The following is a 22,752-nucleotide window of genomic DNA, read 5'->3' as shown; positions in this document are numbered from 1 at the left end:
ATGGTCTGAAGGCGGGGAGAGAGAAGCCGGCACTGATTAGATGCGGGGCTCACGTGACATCACAACCCCATGTAAGCCCCGACATTACTGGAAAGGCGCCAGTACGGGAGGAGAGTATAGGCCTTATTATTTTACCTGGTGGAAATGTGGAATTGGAAGGGTTTATCTAAATCAGTGAACAACCCATTTAATATTCTACAGAATGCACAAAGATAAGGCTTGTATAAGCTGCCAGTCACAGCTACGTGTAGTGCAGATACTGGTAAGTGTGGCTGTTTTTTTCTGTGATGTGTGTGGAGTATAGCTCCGTCAGTTCACTGAAAAGGACATAAAATCCAGAATACAGACCATACACTATGGACTACAGCTCAACCCATCAACAGACCATAAGGACAGGTGACCACAGGCTGTGCATGCACTCCTGTTAAATATAGTTTAAGAATATAATTGGTTGATTTTTAGATTGTGGATAGCAATGTTGATCATGAATATTTACCCACTGAATATGTTCCGCTATCAAACATCCTACAACTTTCTTATCATTGCTAATGAATAGAAGTGTTTTTGTCCTGGAATGGAGCTGAAGAGGGACCTGCTGGAACCCTAGATCATTGTCCACCATTTCTCGGATCTCCTCGACCTGGAATGAAAAATGTATTCATGAATTATTATGGTATGGAGATTTCACCTAAAACACGATAATAAAGAGGGGGCAGTAAGGCTGGGTTCAATACCAGTGTGTAAATCCCCTAAAAAAAGGGAATTTTGTTTACTTACCGTAAATTCCTTTTCTTCTAGCTCCTATTGGGAGACCCAGACAATTGGGTGTATAGCTTCTGCCTCCGGAGGCCACACAAAGTATTACACTTTTAAAAAAGTGTAACCCCTCCCCTCTGCCTATACACCCTCCCGTGGATCACGGGCTTCTCAGTTTTGGTGCAAAAGCAGGAAGGAGAAAACTTATAAATTGGTCTAGGGTAAATTCAATCCGAAGGATGTTTGGAGAACTGAAAACCATGAACCATAAGAACAAATCAACATCAACAACATGTGTACACAAAAGAACAACCAGCCCGAAGGGCACAGGGGTGGGTGCTGGGTCTCCCAATAGGAGCTAGAAGAAAAGGAATTTACGGTAAGTAAACAAAATTCCCTTTTTCTTTGTCGCTCCATTGGGAGACCCAGACAATTGGGACGTCCAAGAGCAGTCCCTGGGTGGGTAAAAGAATACCTCAATAAAAGGAGCCAAAAAATGGCCCCCTCTTACAAGTGGGCAACCGTCGCCTGGAGGACTCGCCTACCTAGACTGGCGTCTGCCGAAGCATAGGCATGCACTTGATAGTGCTTCGTGAAAGTGTGCAGACTAGACCACGTAGCTGCCTGCCACACCTGCTGAGCCGTCGCCCGGTGCCGCAAAGCCCAGGACGCACCAACGGCTCTGGTAGAATGGGCTTTCAACCCTGAAGGAAGTGGAAGCCCAGAAGAACGGTAGTCCTCGAGAATCGGTTCCTTGATCCACCGAGCCAAGGTTGACTTGGAGGCCTGAGAGCCCTTACGCTGGCCAGCGACAAGGACAAAGAGCACGTCTGAACGGCGCAGGGGCGCCGTGCGAGACACGTAGAACCGGAGTGCTCTCACTAGATCCAAAGAGTGCAAATCCTTTTCACACTGGTGAATTGGATTAGGGCAAAAAGGAAGGCAAGGAGATATCCTGATTTAGATGAAAAGGGGATACCACCTTAGGGAGAAATTCCGGGACAGGACGCAGAACCACCTTATCCTGGTGGAAAACCAGGAAGGGGGCTTTGCATGACAGCGCTGCAAGCTCAGACACTCTTCGGAGTGATGTGACTGCCACCAGGAAGGCCACCTTCTGAGAAAGACGGGAGAGAGACACATCCCGCAGCGGCTCAAAAGGCGGCTTTTGAAGAGCCGTCAGAACCCCGTTAAGATCCCAAGGTTCCAACGGACGTTTGTAAGGTGGGACCATGTGGCAAACCCCATGCAGGAACGTGCGGACCTGCGGAAGCCTGCCTAGACGCTGTTGAAAAAACACGGAGAGCGCCGACACTTGGCCCTTGAGAGAGCCGAGGGACAAACCCTTGTCCATTCCAGATTGTAGGAATGAAAGAAATGTGGGTAAAGCAAACGGCCATGGAGGAAAACCGTTATCAGAGCACCAGGATAAGAAGATTTGCCAAGACCTGTAATAGATTTTGGCGGACGTTGGCTTCCTGGCTTGTCTCATGGTGGCAATGACATCCTGAGATAACCCTGAAGACGCTAGGAGCCAGGACTCAATAGCCACACAGTCAGGTTGAGGGCCACAGAATTCAGATGGAAAAACGGCCCTTGTGACAGCAAGTCTGGGCGGTCTGGAAGCGCCCACGGTTGACCCACCGTGAGATGCCACAGATCCGGATACCACGACCGCCTCGGCCAGTCTGGAGCGACGAGAATGGCGTCGGACCGGATCTTGCGTAGTACCCTGGGCAGCATCGCCAGAGGGGGAAACACATATGGCAGTCGAAACTGCGACCAATCCTGGACCAGAGCGTCCGCTGCCAGAGCTCTGTCATCCTGAGACTGTGCCATGAAGGCCGGGACCTTGTTGTTGTGTCGTGACGCCATGAGATCGACGTCCGGCGTTCCCCAGCGGCGACAGATCTCTCGAAACACGTCTGGGTGAAGACACCATTCCCCCGCGTCCATGCCCTGACGACTGAGAAAATCTGCTTCCCAGTTTTCCACGCCCGGGATGTGAACTGCGGAGATGGTGGAGCCTGTGACTTCCACCCACTGCAGAATCCGCCCGACTTCATGGAAGGCTTGACGACTGCGAGTGCCGCCTTGGTGGTTGATGTAGGCGACGGCAGTTGCGTTGTCTGACTGGATTCGGATCTGCCTGCCCTCCAGCCACCGATGGAAGGCCAATAGGGCTAGATATACTGCCCTTATCTCCAGAATATTGATCTGAAGGGACGATTCCATTGGAGTCCAGGTTCCTTGAGCCCTGTGGTGGAGAAAAACTGCTCCCCAACCTGACAGGCTCGCGTCCGTGGTGACCACGGCCCAGGTTGGGGGGGAGGAAGGATTTTCCCCGAGACAGAGATGTGGGTAGGAGCCACCACTGAAGTGATGTTTTGGCTGCAAGGGAAAGAGATGTTCTTGTCGAGGGAAGCCGAACTCTTGTCCCATTTGCGAAGAATGTCCCATTGGAGTGGCCGTAGATGGAATTGCGCGAACGGCACTGCCTCCATGGCTGCAACCATCTTCCCCAGGAAGCGCATGAGGCGCCTTAAGGGGTGTGACTGACTCCGAAGAAGTGACTGCACCCCCGCCTGCAGAGAAAGCTGTTTGTCCCGCGGTAGCTTGACTAACGCTGGCTGGGTATGAAACTCCATCCCGAGGTAAGTCAGTGATTGGGTCAGCGTCAACTTGGATTTCGGGAAATTGATGATCCACCCGAACTGCTGGAGAGTCGCCAGAGTGACGGTAAGACTTTGTTGACACGCCACCCGAGAAGGGGCCCTGACTAGGAGATCGTCCAAGTATGGGATCACCGAGTGGCCCTGAGAGTGCAGGACCGCCACGACGGATGCCATTACTTTGGTGAAGACCCGTGGAGCTGTCGCCAGGCCGAAGGGCAATGCGACGAACTGGAGGTGTTCGTCCCCGATGGCGAAACGCAGGAAACGTTGATGTTCGGGTGCGATCGGCACGTGGAGATAAGCATCCTTGATGTCGATCGATGCTAGGAAGTCTCCTTGTGACATCGAGGCGATGACCGAGCGGAGAGATTCCATCCGAAACCGTCTGGTTCTCACATGTCTGTTGAGCAGCCTGAGGTCCAGAACGGGACGGAATGACCCGTCCTTTTTTGGCACCACGAACAAGTTGGAGTAAAATCCGCGACCATGTTCCTGAAGGGGAACGGGAATCACAACTCCTTCCATCTTTAGAGCGTCCACTGCCTGAAAAAGAGCGTCGGCCTGTGCGGGGGGTGGGGAGGTTCTGAAAAAACGAGCCGTAGGTCGAGAGCTGAACTCTATCCTGTAACCATGAGACAGAATGTCTCTCACCCATCGGTCTTGAACGTGTGTCCACCAGGCGTCTCCAAAGCGGGAAAGCCTGCCACCGACCGAGGATGTGGCTAGATGAGGCCGAGAGTCATGAGGAGGCCGTCTTGGAGGCAGTGCCTCCTGCGGCCTTTTGGGGGCGTGACTTAGACCGCCACGCATAGGAGTTCCTCTGGCCTTTCTCCGGCCGGTTGGACGAAGAGGATTGGGGCTTGGCGGAGGGACGAAAGGACCGAAACCTCGATTGGATTTTCCGTTGCTGAGGTCTCTTAGGTTTGGACTGGGGTAAGGAGGAGTCCTTTCCCGAGGATTCCTTAATAATCTCATCAAACCGTTCGCCAAACAAACGTTCGCCAGAAAAAGGCAAACCAGTCAGGAACCTTTTGGAAGCAGAGTCTGCTTTCCATTCGCGCAGCCACATGGCCCTGCGGACTGCCACGGAGTTAGCGGATGCCACAGCCGTACGGCTAGCGGAGTCCAGGACGGCGTTCATGGCGTAGGACGAAAATGCTGATGCCTGAGAGGTCAAGGAAGACACATGTGGAGCAGAATTCCGCGTGACAGCATTAATCTCAGTCAGACATGCTGAGATTGCTTGGAGAGCCCACACAGCCGCAAAGGCTGGGGCAAAAGACGCGCCCGTGGCCTCATAAATAGAGCTCTTGGTGAAGTCTATCTGTCTGTCAGTGGCATCCTTCAGGGATGAGCCATCGGCAACCGACCTAGCAGCCAATCTAGAGACTGGAGGATCCACCTTGGGAGAGTGTGCCCAGCCCTTAATGACTTCAGCTGGAAAGGGATAACGCGTGTCAGTGTGCCGTTTAGCAAAGTGCTTGTCCGGGACCGCTCTGGGCTTCTGGACAGCGTCCCTGAAGTTAGAGTGATCAAAACACGTATTGCGCGTACGTTTGGGGAATCGAAATTGGTGTTTCTCCTGCTGAGAAGCAGACTCCTCTGCAGGAGGAGGTGGTGGTGAGAGATCCAGCACCTGGTTGATGGACGAGATAAGATCATTTACTAAGGCGTCCCCCTCAGGGGTATCAAGGTTAAGGGCGAAGTCAGGGTCAGAGCCCTGAGCTCCCACGTCCGCCTCGTCTTCCTGAGAGTCCTCAAACTGGGATCCAGAGCAGCATGAGGAGGCCGGGGAAGAATCCCAGCGAGGCCGCTTAGCAGGTCTGGGGCTGCGATCCGGGCAGGTGTCCTTCGCCTGGGACCTGGGGGCTATCCTGGGAGCGCGCTGCGGCGCAGACCGAGAAGGGCCTGGAGGAGACAAACTAACAGGGGCCGGGGCCTGTGAAGAGCCCGGTCTGGACTGCAATGCCTCAAGCAGCTTAGATGACCATTTGTCCATAGACTGAGCAATGGATTGTGAAAGTGACTGAGAAAGTTTCTCAGCGAAAGAGGTCAACGCCGGTGACTCTGTCCCTGCAGCCTGCTCAGGGGGAGCAGGGGGATCTACCTGAGCCGAGGGGCCCACAGTTGCCCTAGGCTCCGGCTGAGCAAGCGTGGCAGGAGTCGAACATTGATCACAGTGAGGGTATGTGGATCCCGCAGGCAACATAGCCCCACAAGAGGTACAGGCCGCGAAAAAAATCTGTGCCTTAGTAGCTTTGCTCCTTGTGGACGACATGCTGTTGTCTCTTAGGAGAGTGACCACTGAGGGTATATGGGAAAAGGGTATACCGCCTTTCCTAATAGATATATATATATAATAGATATATATATATATATAATAGATATATATATATAATAGATATATATATATATATAATAGATATATATATATATATAATAGATATATATATATAATAGATAGATATAGAGATAGATAGATAGATATATAGATAGAGATATATATATATATATATATATATATATATATATATATATATATATATATATATATATATAGATAGATAGAGATAGAGAGATATATATATATATATATATATATATATATATCTCTCTATCTATATATATATATATATATATATATATATATATATATATATATATATATATATATATATATATCTCTCTCTATCTATATATATATATATATATATATCTCTATCTATCTATCTCTATCTATCTCTATCTATATCTATCTATATCTATATATCTACCCATCTATCAATATATCTATATATCTATATGTATATATGTATATATCCCGGCACCTTAGGGGAGACCAGCACCGGGTGACTGGTGTGGCTTACCAACCGCTCACGAGCGGAGTGTGTCCTCCAGATTCCCTGTCGTGGATCCCCTGGAGCTGCAGAGCCTTGCTGCTGAATAGCATCCACCGGCAGAATGTTAAAAATGGCTGCCGGAGCTCTCAGGGGGGGGAGTGGAGCCGAGGGCGGTGCTAGCAGAGAGCAGGAATCTGGAGTCCCCAAGTGGTCAATGAGGGGGGAGGGAGGCATGCAGGATGCTCCAGCCCTCAAGGCCGACGTCATGTCGGCAATCCCGCCCTAACCCCTGACAGGCAGGCTCGGGGGCGGGATTTTCCGGACTAGGCCCCGGCGAAGCCGGGGGCTAAATTTAAGGCCGCGGCCGACAAGCAGGCACGGTCGGCGCAGAGGTCCGCCGAAAAGATAACGGACGGAACCACCGCGGCTTCCGGGGAGAAGGTGCGACCCCTGTACAGTCCCCACATGAGGATACAGAGTACCTTCAAGTTGCAGGACCCGGTCCCTGGGGATGAAGAAGCTCCGGTCCGGCAGGTTCCACCAGGGGCTGCGGATGGAGCACGGTCCCAGCACATGGATGACCGCTCAGGATCCCACTTCTCCCAGAGCCGCATAAGGGATGGTGAAGGAGACGGCATGTGGCTCCAGCCTCCGTACCCGCAATGGGTATCTCAACCTTAACAACACCGCCGACTTAGTGGGGTGAGAAGGGAACATGCCGGGGACCCCATTGGGGACCTCTTTTCTTCCATCCGACATAACTATGTATGAGAATGCATGAGTGGATGTGTGCCTCCTTCCACACAAAGCATAAAACTGAGGAGCCCGTGATCCACGGGAGGGTGTATAGGCAGAGGGGAGGGGTTACACTTTTTTAAAAGTGTAATACTTTGTGTGGCCTCCGGAGGCAGAAGCTATACACCCAATTGTCTGGGTCTCCCAATGGAGCGACAAAGAAATTGTCATTTGTGTTAGGAAAAGGGGGAGTGACTAAGTATTTACAAACTACCCATATACTTTAAACTTCTGTGTGGTCTACACTTTCCTCTGCAAATAAGTGTCAAAGCAGAGTAAAACTGTTGAATAAGTGTGGTATATACACAATGTGGCAAGCACTCCCTACTCTGCCCCTAATAATCAAGAGATTGCTCGGTGTGGGGATGGTGCAGGAACTGCTGGGCTCTACGATTTCTTAGGAAAGTCAAAAACAAATCAAATATTTTTTAGCTATCCTTTGTGGTCATAAAAAAAAAACAAAAAAAAACAAAACGTGAAAAATAGCGACATTTCAAATTTTTCTTTATATTCTGGGGGTTTGAGACAAAAATTAAGCCCCGTGTATACCAAAGAGAATTAGCAAAATTATTTCAATATTCCCCCAATTATTTTTTTCTTTGAGAACCATTAAAAAGCGCAAGTTCAAAAAAAGAAGAGGAAAAAATATATTTCTTTGCCTCATCAGGAGTGGGGTAAAATGGCCCAGTACTGAACTGGTTAATATAGTTACATAGTTACTTAGGTTGAAAAAAGACCTAGGTCCATCTAGTTCAACTTTCCTCCACCAGTTCTACATTTGGTCACTAAGTCATTTATAACCAACAATGTTTTGTGTACTGAGGAAATCATCCAGCCCTTTTTTAAAAGCTGTTATAGTATCTGCCATTACTACCTCTTGTGGTAGTGTATTCCACAGTCTGACCGCTCTAACTGTAAAGAACCCTTTCCTATTTAGGTGTCGGAATCGCTTTTCTTCCACTTGCAGTGAGTGCCCCCTGGTCCTTAGTATTGTTTTCGGAAGAAATAAGTCATGTGCCAGTCCTTTATATTGACCACACATGTATTTATACATATAAATGAGATCTCCTCTGAGACGTCTTTTTTCTAAGCTAAACATATCTAACTTTTTCAACCTGCCATCATATGGGAGGCCTTCCATTCCTTGTAATAGTCTAGTTGCCCGCCTTTGAACTGACTAACTTCTGAATGTCCTTTTTAAAATGTGGAGCCCAAAACTGGATCCCGTATTCCAGATGTGGCCTTACAAGTGATTTATAGAGGGGTAACAATACGTTGGGATCACGGGATCTAATCTCTCTTTTTATACACCCTAAAATCTTGTTTGCTTTAGCAGCTGCTGCTTGACATTGAGTGCTGCTGCTCAGCTTATTTGTAATGAGAATACCCAAGTCCTTCTCCTGTTCTGTAGTCCCGAGTTTACTTCCATTTAATGTATACGCAGCTTTAGGATTACTCCGTCCCAGGTGCATTACTTTACATTTATCAACATTAAATCTCATTTGCCAAGTATCTGCCCATTCTGACATCTTATCCAGATCTTTTTGTAATATTGTACTATCCAGGTCAGTTTTTAATATCCTACATAGTTTGGTGTCATCGGCAAAGACTGACACTGTACTATCAATCCCATCCACAAGGTCATTAACCCCTTCACGACCATGGACGGATCTTTCCGTCATGGATCGTGTCCCGGTAATCCCCGCCCCCTGCCGCGGGCAGGCGGCGTGGATCGGCACACATATCAGCTGTTTTCAACAGCTGACATGTGTGCCTACATGTTCCGAGTGGAATCGCATTCCACCCGGAACATTAACCCCTTAGATCTCGCTGCCAAAGTCTGGCAGCGAGATCTATATGCGCGCGGCCATCTTTTTTTCTTACCGCCGCCCCCTCCGGACGTCACGTGAGTGATCACGTGACGTTCGGGGGTTGCCATCGTAGCACAGGGTCATGTGATGACGCCTGGTGCTAAGAAGTTTCACTTTCATTCTTCCTCGGCACGGAGCAGAGGAAGAAAGAAAGTGACTGAATCTGCTGATTACAGCGGTATAGCTGTAATCAGCAGATAGCGATCAGCAATCGGACTGCTGATCGCTATAGCCCCCTAGGGGGACTAGTAAAATAAAATAAAAAAAGTAAAAAAAAAGTTTTAAAAAATTAAAAAAAAAACAAAAAACCTAAAAGTTCAAATCACCCCCCTTTCCCCCCATTGAAAATTAAAGGGTTAAAAAATAAATAAATATACACATATTTGGTATCGCCGCGTTCAGAAATGCCCGATCTATCAAAATATAAAATCAATTAATCTGATTGGTAAACGGCGTAGTGGCAAAAAAATTCCAAACGCCAAAATTACGTTTTTTGGTCGCCGCAAGTTTTACGCAAAATGCAATAACAGGCGATCAAAACGTAGCATCTGCGCAAAAATGCTACCATTAGAAACATCAGCTCGAGACGCAAAAAATAAGCCGTCACTGAGCCATAGATCCCAAAAAATAAGAACGCTACGTGTTTTGGAAAATGGCGCAAAACGTGCGCCACTTTTATTGGACAAACTTGTGAATTTTTTTTAACCCCTTAGATACAAGTAAACCTATACATGTTTGGTGTCTACAAACTCGCACCGACCTCAGGTATCATACCCACACATCAGTTTTACCATATAGTGAACACCGTGAATAAAACATCCCAAAAACTATTGTGCCATCACACTTTTTTTGCAATTTTTCCACACTTGGAATTTTTTTGCTGCTTTCCAGTACACCATATGGTAAAACTTATGGTTTCATTTAAAAGTACAACTTGTCCCGCAAAAAACAAGCCCTCATATGGCAAGATTGACGGAAAAATAAAAAAGTTACGGCTCTCGGAAGAAGGGGAGCAAAAAACAAAAACGCAAAAACGGAAAGTGCCCCGGGGCTGAAGGGGTTAATAAAGAGAGTAAAAAGAAATCGGTCCAAGCACAGATCCCTGCGGCACCCCACTGCTGACTATAGCCCATTTAGAGAATGTACCATTTATGACTACTCTTGGTTTCCTATCTTTTAGCCAATTCCTTACCCAGTTGCATATTGTGTCCCCTAGTCCTTGCTTCTGGAGCTTTAGTATAAGGCTATTATGTGGTACAGTATCAAATGCCTTTGCAAAGTCCAAATAAATCACATCAGCTGCATTACCAATATCCAGGTTTGAACTTACCCCCTCATAGAACCCCAACAGGTTGGTTAGACACGACTTATCTTTCATGAATCCATGCTGTTTGTCAGTTATCATATTATTTTCTGCAATATATTTTTGCATGTCATCCCTTAAAATGCCCTCAAAAACTTTGCATACTACTGATGTCAGGCTTACTGGACGGTAGTTGCCTGGATCTACCCTCTTACCTTTCTTAAATATCGGTACCACATCAGCAATCCTCCAATCCTGAGGCACCAACCATGTTACAAGTGAGTCTAAAAAGATGAGATACAGCGGTCTGTCGAGTACGGAGCTCAATTCCCTCAATATTCGTGGATGAATGCCATCTGGCCCTGGGGATTTGTCAATGTTTAATTTACTCAGACGTAGGCGTACTTCATCTTGTGTTAAATTAATTATATCGGGTGGTGGACTTTGATTTTTCACTTGTTGAATGATCCCAGGTACAGTCAGTTCCTTGGTGAATACAGATGAGAAATGCCTATTTAATATCTCAGTCTTTTGTTTGTCCTCTATAACTAACTTGTTATTATATTTTAAGGGTCCGATACTATCCTTTGTTTTCCTTTTGGCATTAATGTATTTATAAAAGATTTTGGGATTTATTTTAATGTCATTGGCGATTTTTGTTTCAGTAGCTAGTTTTGCTTGCTTGATTTCTTTTTTGCATTGCCTATTGATATCTTTATACTCCTGCAATGCTATTTCTGTATTCTCAGCCTTTAAGATTTTAAAAACGCCCTTTGTTTTTGTTTTATTATACTTTGTACAGTCTTATTTATCCATAGTGGTTTCTTTTTATTCCTGGACATTTTATTACCAGAGGGTATACGTTTTTTACAGGACACTGGTAGTATATCCTTAAACTTAGCCCATTTATGTTCGGTATCCCCAGTTACCATGACTCTGTCCCAATCTACACATTTAAGCTCTTCCCTTAATTTGTTGAAATCAGCTTTCCTAAAATTCCAGGTTTTAGCATTCCCCCTTTGAAATGTTCTATTGAATATTATGTCGAAGCTTACCATATTATGATCGCTGGTGCCCAAGTGCTCCCGGACCTGTAGATCTGAAATTGTATCCGGTCTATTTGACAGGACCAGATCTAGCAAATTATCTCCCCTGGTCGGTTCACCTACCATCTGAGAGAGGAAATGGTCTTGAATGGTAGATAAGAACTTACAGCTTTTAGCAAAACCAGAAGATTCTATGTCCCACTGTATGTCTGGATAGTTGAAATCCCCCATAATAAGAACCCGATTATTATTATTAGCTGCCTTTTCAATTTGTTCCAGCATTTCACCCTCTATTTGTTCAGGTATGTTAGGAGGCTTATAGCAAACTCCAATTAGCATTTTTCCATTATTCCCCTCCCCATGTACATTTACCCATACTGACTCTACATTGTTGCTGTTCCCCTCAATGTCATCATACAACACAGGTTTTAGGTTAGATTTGATAAATATACACACCCCACCACCTTTTTGGCCTTTCCTGTCCTTCCTAAATGTACTATAACCCTGTATGTTTGTCACCCAGTCATGGCTTTCATCCAGCCAGGTTTCTGCAATGCCCACCACATCATAATCCATGGTTGACATAAGAGTCTCCAATTCATTCATTTTGTTTGCAAGACTTCTTGCATTTGCCAGTAGACATTTAATCCTATTAACACCTTTATTATTCCTAGCCTCCCTACATTCCTTGTATGTCCCCTCCCCCCCTAACCCTTCATTGACCCCTACCGTCTCCCTGTCTCTATCTGCTCTATCTATCCCCTTATTTGCTCCACTACCCTCTCCTCCCTGTGTGCATGCTGGGCATTTGGAAGCCAAGGGACTGGATCTAAATGAGCAGCTGGCAACACATATATTGACAATATGGAGAGGAGTTTGCTGCTCATTGAGCAGCTACTTGCTGGGGTAGATGTGGGGGAGGATGGTAGTATGGAGCTCCACACAGTAGAGGGAAGAGTTCCAGGGAGGCTAGTCCTGATTCGGCACACCCCAGCAAGTTTGCCAAGTTGTCAGATGGAGGGGTGGGGTGTCAGTACATGAGTTGCACTGCTGCAGCAACACACGTACTGTGAAATCCAGATATCTGCTCCAGTGAGGGGGAAAAGACCGCAGGGCAGGTCAGACAGGTGCTGGTAGTGGGGGACTCCATTATTAGTGGAACAGCTTAAGCAAGAAGTTACAAGACAGAGATTGTCAAACAGTGTGTTGTCTTCTTGGCGCTCGAGTTCAGCACATCGCTGATCGGGTTGACAGATTACTGGGAGGGGCTGGTGAGGACCCAGCTGTCAGGGTTCACATCGGCACAAATGACAAAAGTTAGAGGTAGGGCGAAGGTCCTTAAAGATGATTTCAGGGAATTAGGCTGTGTGCACACGTTGCGTTTTTTACCGCGGAAACGCTGCGTTTTGAACCGCAGCGTTTCAGTGGCAAATTGAATGCGTTCAGCTTTCCCAGCAAAGTGTATGGGAAAGCTGAAAAATCAGTGCACACGCTGCGTTTCTTTCCGCAGCGTTTTGGATGCCAAAAATCGGTGCGGAAAGAAAAGCAGCATGTCACTTTTGTGCGTTGTGGCTGCGTTCTCTCCCCCATTGAAATCAATGATGTGGGGTCAGAACGCAGCTACACCGCATGGACCTGCTTTTTTGTTGCGGTCCGCGGGCTTTGTCGGCACGCCAGAACGCAGGCATTTACCTGGAAGTGAGGTCAAGAGGTTTCCTGTTGACCTCACTTCCTGGCAAAGCCCCCGGTGTCGCCAAAGTGCCCGCCCCGACCCCCGACCCCCCTCCCGAAAATCCAACATGGCCGCGCGCACAGTAGCGCACCGGCCGCCCTGCTCCTATGTTATCTGTCGCATGTGCCTTGAGACATGCGACAGAAAAATGCACCCAGGCACTGCCCGTTCACCCCAATTCCCCCCCGGTGTCATACATACCTGTCCGGTCGCAGCGCTGATCCCCCGCGGCTCCCTCCTCCTTCACAGCAGACGCCGGCCGGTCACATGAGCAGAGCAGCTGACAGCCAGCACTGTGTTCAGTGTGAGCTGTGCTGGCTGCTCGGCAGTCTGCAGCTGTGACCCGGGGAGAGTGGGTGCAGATTTTTGCACCCACTCTCCTCAAATGGAGGGTCTGCCCTCCTAGAAAATGGGGGATACGTTCCCTGAACGTGCCCCCATATTCTAGAAGGTCCAGAGGCGACGTGGGACATCCAAATGGATTTCTGCGGACCCATTTTTTTTTATTAAATTGGAGAACAAGGGAATGATTTGAGGAGTGTTTTTTCTAATAAAAAATTTTTTGTTGTCTTTTTTTGCTTTTGTTTACTGTCAATTAGTTATGTCGGGTGTCTGATAGACGCCGTGACATCACTAATTGCTAGGCTTGATCTTGATACCAGGTGACATTACACATCTGGTATCAACCCGATTTATTACCCCGTTAGCCAACGCACCAGGGCGCGGGATGAGTTGGGGCGAAGCGCCAGGATTGGCGCATCTAATGGATGCGCCACTTCTGGGGCGGCTGTGGCCTGCTATTTTTAGGCTGGGAAGAGTCCAATAACCATGGCTCTTCCCACCCTGAGAATACCAGACCTCAGCTGTCAGCTTCACCTTGGCTGGTGATCTAATTTGGGGGGACCCCATGTTATTTTTTTTTTATTATTTTTATTTATAAATAAAAAAAAAAAAAAAACCTGGGGAGCCCTCCAAATTGATCACCAGACAAGATTAAGCTGCCAGCTGTGGTTTGCAGGCTACAGCTGTCTGCTTTACCCTGACTGGCTATCAAAAATAGGGGGGACCCCACGCCATTTTTTTTTTGTTTTTGTGATAAAAACTAGGCTAGGCACCCTTTAGTGCCACATGAAAGGTACTAAAGGTGCCAGCTTAGAATATGCAGGGGGGGTGGGACGTTGTATATATATTTGACCTCCATTGACGCTTTTTAGGCTGGATGCCCACAATCGGGGTTTGCAGCGTGTTGGGCGCAGATTGTTTTCCCTGCGTCCATGACGCTGCGTTGTGCAGTAGAAGCACAGTGGAAGGATTTTTAGAAATCTCATGCCCACTGTGCTTCTTTTCTCCGCAGCATAAACCGACCGGTGGCGCAGCTTCCCGAGCCTCAGCATGTCAATTTATGCTGCATAGATGAGTGTTCTCTGCAGGTAGCATAGAGCTCCACAGCAGCCTGAACCCAAATCGTGGGCATGGGCAGCTGCGTTCTCCCGTGGGAAACACTCACATCTCTGCAGGAAGGCTGACACTGGGTACTAGACGCCGTGTCGCTGGATCATGGCCACATAGCCCAACAGTGAGAATATTGTTGCTACAGCTACATTTTGGGGGAAGTAGCCGTGGATTCAAAATGATTAATAATATGATAACTGACAAACAGCATGGATTCATGAAAGATAAGTCGTGTCTAACCAACCTGTTGGGGTTCTATGAGGGGGTAAGTGCAAACCTGGATATTGGTAATGCAGCTGATGTGATTTATTTGGACTTTGCAAAGGCATTTGATACTGTACCACATAATAGCCTTATACTAAAGCTCCAGAAGCAAGGACTAGGGGACACAATATGCAACTGGGTAAGGAATTGGCTAAAAGATAGGAAACAAAGAGTAGTCATAAATGGTACATTCTCTAAATGGGCTATAGTCAGCAGTGGGGTGCCGCAGGGATCTGTGCTTGGACCGATTCTTTTTACTCTCTTTATTAATGACCTTGTGGATGGGATTGATAGTACAGTGTCAGTCTTTGCCGATGACACCAAACTATGTAGGATATTAAAAACTGACCTGGATAGTACAATATTACAAAAAGATCTGGATAAGATGTCAGAATGGGCAGATACTTGGCAAATGAGATTTAATGTTGATAAATGTAAAGTAATGCACCTAGGACGGAGTAATCCTATAGCTGCGTATACATTAAATGGAAGTAAACTCGGGACTACAGAACAGGAGAAGGACTTGGGTATTCTCATTACAAATAAGCTGAGCAGCAGCACTCAATGCCAAGCAGCAGCTGCTAAAGCAAACAAGATTCTAGGGTGTATAAAAAGAGAGATTAGATCCCGTGATCCCAACGTATTGTTACCCCTCTATAAATCACTTGTAAGGCCACATCTGGAATACGGGATCCAGTTCTGGGCTCCACATTTTAAAAAGGACATTCAGAAGTTAGAGTCAGTTCAAAGGCGGGCAACTAGACTATTACAAGGAATGGAAGGCCTCCCATATGATGGCAGATTGAAAAAGTTAGATATGTTTAGCTTAGAAAAAAGACGTCTCAGAGGAGATCTCATTTATATGTATAAATACATGTGTGGTCAATATAAAGGACTGGCACATGACTTATTTCTTCCAAAAACAATACTAAGGACCAGGGGGGCACTCACTGCGAGTGGAAGAAAAGCGATTCCGACACCTAAATAGGAAAGGGTTCTTTACAGTTAGAGCGGTCAGACTGTGGAATGCCCTACCACAAGAGGTAGTAATGGCAGATACTATAACAGCTTTTAAAAAAGGGCTGGATGATTTCCTCAGTACACAAAACATTGTTGGTTATAAATGACTTAGTGACTAAATGTAGAACTGGTGGAGGAAGGTTGAACTAGATGGACCTAGGTCTTTTTTCAACCTAAGTAACTATGTAACTATGTAATATACTCCTGAATAAAATCCTTGAGGGGTGCAGATTCCAAAATGGGGTCACTTGTGGGGGTTTTCTGACGTATAGGTACCCAAGTCTTAAAAAACGCACCTAAAAAAACGCATGAAAAACGCATGAAAAACGCATGCGTTTTCGATGCGTTGTTTCTCAAAAAGCATTGTTTACTATTCTCCCCTCTGCCAGAGGGTGCGTTTTTTTCCGCGCGGAAAAAAAAGCAACGTGTGCACATACCCTTAGGCTGGAAGCTTAAAGCAAGGACCTCGAAAGTGGCATTTTCCAGAGAGGCAGCCCAATATTAGGGAGGTAAAAAGTTGGCTCAGGAATTTGTGTATGAAGGAGAGTTTTGGGTTTTTGGAAAAATTAGGCCTACTTCTCTGTTGGCTACAGGCTCTACAATAGGGATGGGCTACACCTTAATGGGGAGTGTGCAGCTGTGCTGGGGGGAAAAAATAATGTCTGGGAAGGTTGGAGGAGTGTTTAAACTAGAGAGTGGGGGGAGCGCATTTACTGTAGAGGAGGGGAAAATAGTGCAGATAGTGACCTGGGCATACGTAATGAAATTGGGGTGGCAAGGGGGGGGGGTGGGCAGACAATACACTGAGCAAGAATAGAGGTGCAGAGAATTACATAAAGTGCATGTACACTAATTCCAGAAGCCTCACCAATACAATTGAGGAATTAGAACTATTGTTGGAAAAAAAATAAATTATAATATGGTAGAGATAACTGAGACCTGGCTGGATGAGAGCTATGACTGGGCTGTTAATTTACAGGGATATAGTCTGTTCAGGAATTATTATACAAACAAGCAAGGGTGAGCTGTGTATTTATATGCAAAATCATCCATAAAACCCACCCAACATGATAATATATGTGAAAGAAGGGAATTTTGTTACTTACCGTAAATTCCTTTTCTTCTAGCTCTTATTGGGAGACCCAGACGATTGGGGTATAGCTACTGCCCTCCGGAGGCCACACAAAGCACTACACTAAAAAGTGCAAGGCCCCTCCCCTTCTGGCTATACCCCCCCGTGGTATCACGGGTACTCCAGTTTTAGTGCCAAAGCAAGAAGGAGGAAGCCAATAACTGGTTTAAACAAATTAACTCCGAGAAACATCGGAGAACCGAAAAACCGTTCAACATGAACAACATGTGTACCCGCAAACAACAAAAAAATCCCGAAGGACAACAGGGCGGGTGCTGGGTCTCCCAATAAGAGCTAGAAGAAAAGGAATTTACGGTAAGTAACAAAATTCCCTTCTTCTTCAGCGCTCTATTGGGAGACCCAGACGATTGGGACGTCCAAAAGCTGTCCCTGGGTGGGTAAAGAAATACCTCATGTTAGAGCTGCAAAAAAACAGCCCTCCCCTACGGGGATGTCACTGCCGCCTGCAGGACTCTTCTACCTAAGCTGGCATCCGCCGAAGCATAGGTATGCACCTGATAATGCTTGGTGAAAGTGTGCAGACTGGACCAGGTTGCTGCCTGGCACACCTGTTGAGCCGAAGCCTGGTGTCGTAATGCCCAGGACGCACCCACGGCTCTGGTTGAGTGGGCTTTTAGCCCTGAAGGAACCGGAAGCCCCGCAGAGCGGTAGGCCTCTAGAATTGGTTCTTTGATCCATCGAGCCAGGGTGGCTTTAGAAGCCTGCAATCCCTTGCGCGGACCAGCGACAAGGACAAAAAGTGCATCGGAACGGCGCATGGGCGCCGTTCGGGAAATGTAGATTCTGAGTGCTCTCACCAGATCTAGCAAACGTAAGTCCTTTTCATACCGGTGAACCGGATGAGGGTAAAAGGAAGGCAAGGATATATCCTGATTAAGATGAAACGAGGATACGACCTTAGGGAGAAACTCCGGAATGGGGCGCAGCACTACCTTGTCCTGGTGGAACACCAGGAAAGGAGCCTTGGATGACAAAGCTGCCAGCTCAGACACTCGCCGAAGCGATGTGATCGCGACAAGAAACGCCACTTTCTGTGACAGGCGAGAAAAGGAAACGTCCTTTAGAGGCTCGAAGGGCGGCTTTTGCAGAGCAACAAGTACTCTGTTCAGATCCCATGGATCTAACGGCCGCTTGTACGGGGGCACAATATGACAGACCCCCTGTAGGAACGTGCGCACCTTAGGAAGACGTGCTAGACGCTTCTGAAAAAACACAGACAGTGCCGAGACTTGCCCTTTAAGGGAGCTGAGCGACAAGCCCTTTTCCAACCCCGATTGCAGGAAGGAAAGAAAGGTGGGCAATGCAAATGGCCAAGGGGATACTCTCTGTGCAGAGCACCAAGATAAGAAAATCTTCCACGTTCTGTGGTAGATCTTAGCAGACGTTGACTTCCTAGCTTGTCTCATTGTGGCTACGACTCCTTGAGATAATCCTGCAGACGCTAGGATCCAGGACTCAATGGCCACACAGTCAGGTTCAGGGCCGCAGAATTCTGATGGAAAAACGGCCCTTGGGACAGTAAGTCTGGTCGGTCTGGCAGTGACCACGGTCGACCGACCGTGAGATGCCACAGATCCGGATACCACGATCTCCTCGGCCAGTCTGGGGCGACGAGTATGACGCGGCTGCAATCGGATCTGATCTTGCGTAACACTCTGGGCAAGAGTGCCAGAGGTGGAAAGACGTATGGGAGCCGGAACTGCGACCAATCTTGAACCAATGCGTCTGCCGCCAGAGCTCTTTGGTCGCGCGACCTCGCCATGAATGCCGGGACCTTGTTGTTGTGCCGGGACGCCATCAGGTCGACGTCCGGCACTCCCCATCGGCGACAGATTTCCTGAAACACGTCCGGGTGAAGGGACCATTCCCCTGCGTCCATGCCCTGGCGACTGAGGAAGTCTGCTTCCCAGTTTTCTACGCCGGGGATGTGAACTGCGGATATGGTGGAGGCCGTGGCTTCCACCCACATCAGAATCCGCCGGACTTCCTGGAAGGCTTGCCGACTGCGTGTCCCCCCTTGGTGGTTGATGTATGCCACCGCTGTGGAGTTGTCCGACTGAATTCGGATCTGCCTTCCTTCCAGCCACTGCTGGAAGGCTAGTAGGGCAAGATACACTGCTCTGATTTCCAGAACATTGATCTGAAGGGTGGACTCCTGCGGAGTCCACGTCCCCTGAGCCCTGTGGTGAAGAAACACTGCTCCCCACCCTGACAGACTCGCATCTGTCGTGACCACTGCCCAGGATGGAGGCAGGAAGGATCTTCCCTGAGACAATGAGGTGGGAAGGAGCCACCATTGTAGAGAGTCCTTGGCCGTCTGGGAAAGAGAGACTTTCCTGTCCAGGGACGTTGACTTCCCGTCCCATTGGCGGAGAATGTCCCATTGAAGTGGACGCAGATGAAACTGCGCAAAGGGAACTGCTTCCATGGCTGCCACCATCTTCCCGAGGAAGTGCATGAGGCGCCGTAAGGGGTGCGACTGGCCCTGAAGGAGGGATTGCACCCCTGTCTGTAGTGACCGCTGCTTGTACAGCGGAAGCTTCACTCTCGCTGCTCGAGTATGGAACTCCATGCCAAGATACGTTAGTGACTGTGTCGGAGACAGATTCGACTTTGGAAAGTTGATGATCCATCCGAACGTCTGTAGAGTCTCCAGTGTAGCATGTAGACTGAGTTGGCATGCCTCTTGAGAGGGTGCCTTGACAAGTAGATCGTCTAGGTAAGGGATCACCGAGTGTCCCTGAGAGTGCAAGACCGCTACCACTGCCGCCATGACCTTGGTGAAAACCCGTGGGGCTGTCGCCAGACCGAATGGCAGAGCTACGAACTGAAGATGTTCGTTTCCTATCACGAAACGTAGAAAACGTTGATGTTCTGTAGCAATTGGCACATGGAGATAAGCATCTTTGATGTCTATTGAGGCAAGGAAGTCTCCTTGAGACATTGAGGCCACGACAGAGCGGAGGGTTTCCATCCGGAACCGCCTGGCGTGCACATGTTTGTTGAGCAGCTTTAGATCCAGAACAGGACGGAACGAGCCGTCCTTTTTTGGAACCACAAAGAGATTGGAGTAAAACCCTCGCCCCTGTTCCTGAGGCGGTACAGGAACCACTACTCCTTCCGCTCTTAGGGAGTCCACCGCCTGCAGCAGGGCATCTGCTCGGTCTGGATGTGGGGAGGTTCTGAAGAACCGAGCTGGAGGACGAGAACTGAACTCGATTCTGTACCCGCGAGACAAAATGTCTGTCACCCACCGGTCTTTGACCTGTGACATCCAAATGACGGAAAAGCGGGAGAGCCTGCCCCCGACCGGAGATGCGGAGGGGGGGAGCTGGAAGTCATGAGGTAGCCGCTTTGGAAGCGGTTCCTCCATTTGCTTTCTTGGGGCGCGCGTGAGCCCGCCAGGAATCTGAGCTTCTTTGCGTCCTCTGAGTCCCTTTGGACGAGGAGAATTGTGTCTTGCCCGAACCTCGAAAGGACTGAAACTTCTGCTGCCATCTTTTCTGCTGAGGTTTGCTTGATCTGGGCTGGGGCAAAGAAGAGTCTTTACCCTTGGACTGTTTAATGATGTCAGCCAATGGCTCGCCAAACAGTCTATCTCTAGATAAAGGCAGGCTGGTTAAACATTTTTTGGAACCAGCATCTGCTTTCCAGTCCTTTAACCACAAGGCTCTGTGCAAAACTACCGAATTGGCGGACGCCATTGAGGTGCGGCTGGTAGATTCTAGGACCGCATTGATAGCGTAAGACGCAAACGCGGACATCTGCGAGGTAAGGGACGCCACTTGCGGCACCGCTGGATGTAAGATAGCATCCACTTTTGCTAACCCAGCTGAAATAGCTTGGAGTGCCCATACGGCTGCGAATGCTGGAGCAAACGACGCGCCGATAGCTTCATAGACAGATTTTAACCAGAGGTCCATCTGTCTGTCATTGGCATCCTTAAGTGAAGCGCCATCCTCCACTGCAACTATGGATCTAGCTGCAAGTTTGGAAATCGGGGGGTCAACTTTTGGACACTGGGTCCAGCGCTTGACCACATCAGGGGGGAAAGGAAAACGTGTATCCTTAGAACGTTTAGAGAAACGCCTTTCTGGATGAGCGTCGTGTTTCTGGATTGACTCTCTGAAGTCAGAGTGATCCAAGAAAGCACTTAATTTGCGCTTGGGATAAAGAAAACGAAACTTCTCCTGCTCTGCAGCTGCCTCCTCTGCTGAAGGAGCTGGGGGAGAAATATCTAACAGTCTATTGATGGCTGAGATAAGATCGTTTACCATGGCGTCCCCATCCGGGGTATCCAGATTGAGAGGGGTTCCAGGACAAGACTCCTGATCACTCTCATCAGGCGCATCACAGGGAGACTGATTGCGCTGAGACCCTGAGCAGTGTGATGACGTTGAGGGTCTTTCCCAGCGAGCTCGCTTAGGGTGGCTGGGGCTATCATCTGAGTCATAATACTCAGCCTGTGAAGCCGGGGACCCCCTTGCAGTCTGGATTAAATCCAACTGAGGGGGATTAGAGGACAGAGACCTCGCCGTGTCCACAGACTGAGCCCCAGGCATGGATTGCAAAGTTTCAAGGATTTTTGCCATAGTCACAGACATATTATCAGCAAAAACTGCAAAGTCTGTCCCTGACACCGGGGCAGGACTTACAGGCGTCTCAGCCTGGGTCACTATCTCTCCTGACTCCGGCTGGCGAAGCAGCACCGGATCTGAGCATTGCACACAATGGGGGTCCTTGGAGCCTGCTGGTAGAGCAGCCCCACATGCAGCACACGCAGTGTACACAGCCCTAGCCTTGGCAGCCTTGCGTTTTGTGGATGACATGTTGCTGCCTCCTCAGAGCGATCTGGGTATACAGCCAGGAAGCGACCTCACAGTGCAAGCAATAAGGAAATATATATATGTCCAGTGACACAGTACACTAATACACACTGAGGCACTAAAGGGGCCAGCTGAAAAGCCGCTTACCGCCCGCTTAAGAGCGGGTGTGTGGTATCCAAAAGCCCCCTAGTCCAGGTCTCCCAGAGCCTTGCGTCCTTCCTCCAGCCAGACATGCATGTAATGGCTGCCGGCGTCCTGAGAGAGGAGGGGGGGCGGACCCTGGGCGTTCCTGACTAAGAGCGGGAAGCCTGCTTCCCTCTGTGCCTAGTGAGAGGGCTGGAGCATGTAAATCAGGCTCCAGCCCTCGTCGCTGCCGTGAAACAGCGTCTCTCCCCTACCCTGATTGACAGGGTGGGGGCGGGAACGAATCGGAGCTGCCGGCGTCCTAGGCCGCAAAAGCCGGGGACTAGATTTATAAACGCCACCGCCGTAAAAGCGCGGTCGGCGTGTCCCCGGCGAACTAAAAGTCACAGCAGCGCCGCCGGTCCAGCGGGGGTCGGCGCTGCGTTCCCACAACACAGAAAAAAGTCCCCCAGTTAAACTGTAGGAACACTAGCTCTAGCGTTACGGTCCCCGGCGCACTACAACACCCAGCCAGCCCGGAGTGTGTCTGTGCCAGCCGGGGACACAGAGTACCTGTATGATGCAGGGCCTTGTCCCTGATGGTACTCCTGCTCGGCATCCACCAGGTGCTATGGGTCTGTGGATGGAGCCCGGCGTCAGAGCTTTGAGGCCGGCAGGATCCCACTTCCACAGAGCCCTACAAGGGGATGTGGAAGGAAAACAGCATGTGGGGCTCCAGCCTCTGTACCAGCAATAGGTACCTCAACCTTACAACACCATCCACGGGTGAGAAGGGAGCATGCTGGGGGCCCTATATGGGCCCTCTTTTCTTCCATCCGAAATAGTCAGCAGCTACTGCTGACTAAAATCTGTGGAGCTATGCATGGAATGTCTGA

General features: G+C 48.6%; 1 protein-coding gene across 1 annotated transcript in view; it reads right to left on the bottom strand.

The window, feature by feature from the left end:
• The window catches only part of ESCO1 (establishment of sister chromatid cohesion N-acetyltransferase 1), a 108,649-nt gene that overhangs the window by 6,390 nt on the left and 79,507 nt on the right, over positions 1 to 22,752 (bottom strand). The window contains exon 8 of the mRNA XM_075314465.1: positions 497 to 640. Coding sequence (XP_075170580.1) covers positions 497 to 640 — 144 coding nt within the window. The remainder of the gene's footprint in view (positions 1 to 496; positions 641 to 22,752) is intronic.

The sequence above is a fragment of the Anomaloglossus baeobatrachus genome, chromosome 6, assembly GCF_048569485.1.
Source record: "Anomaloglossus baeobatrachus isolate aAnoBae1 chromosome 6, aAnoBae1.hap1, whole genome shotgun sequence".
Classification (NCBI taxonomy): domain Eukaryota; kingdom Metazoa; phylum Chordata; class Amphibia; order Anura; family Aromobatidae; genus Anomaloglossus; species Anomaloglossus baeobatrachus.
This window is presented reverse-complemented; position numbering and strand designations above follow the sequence as displayed.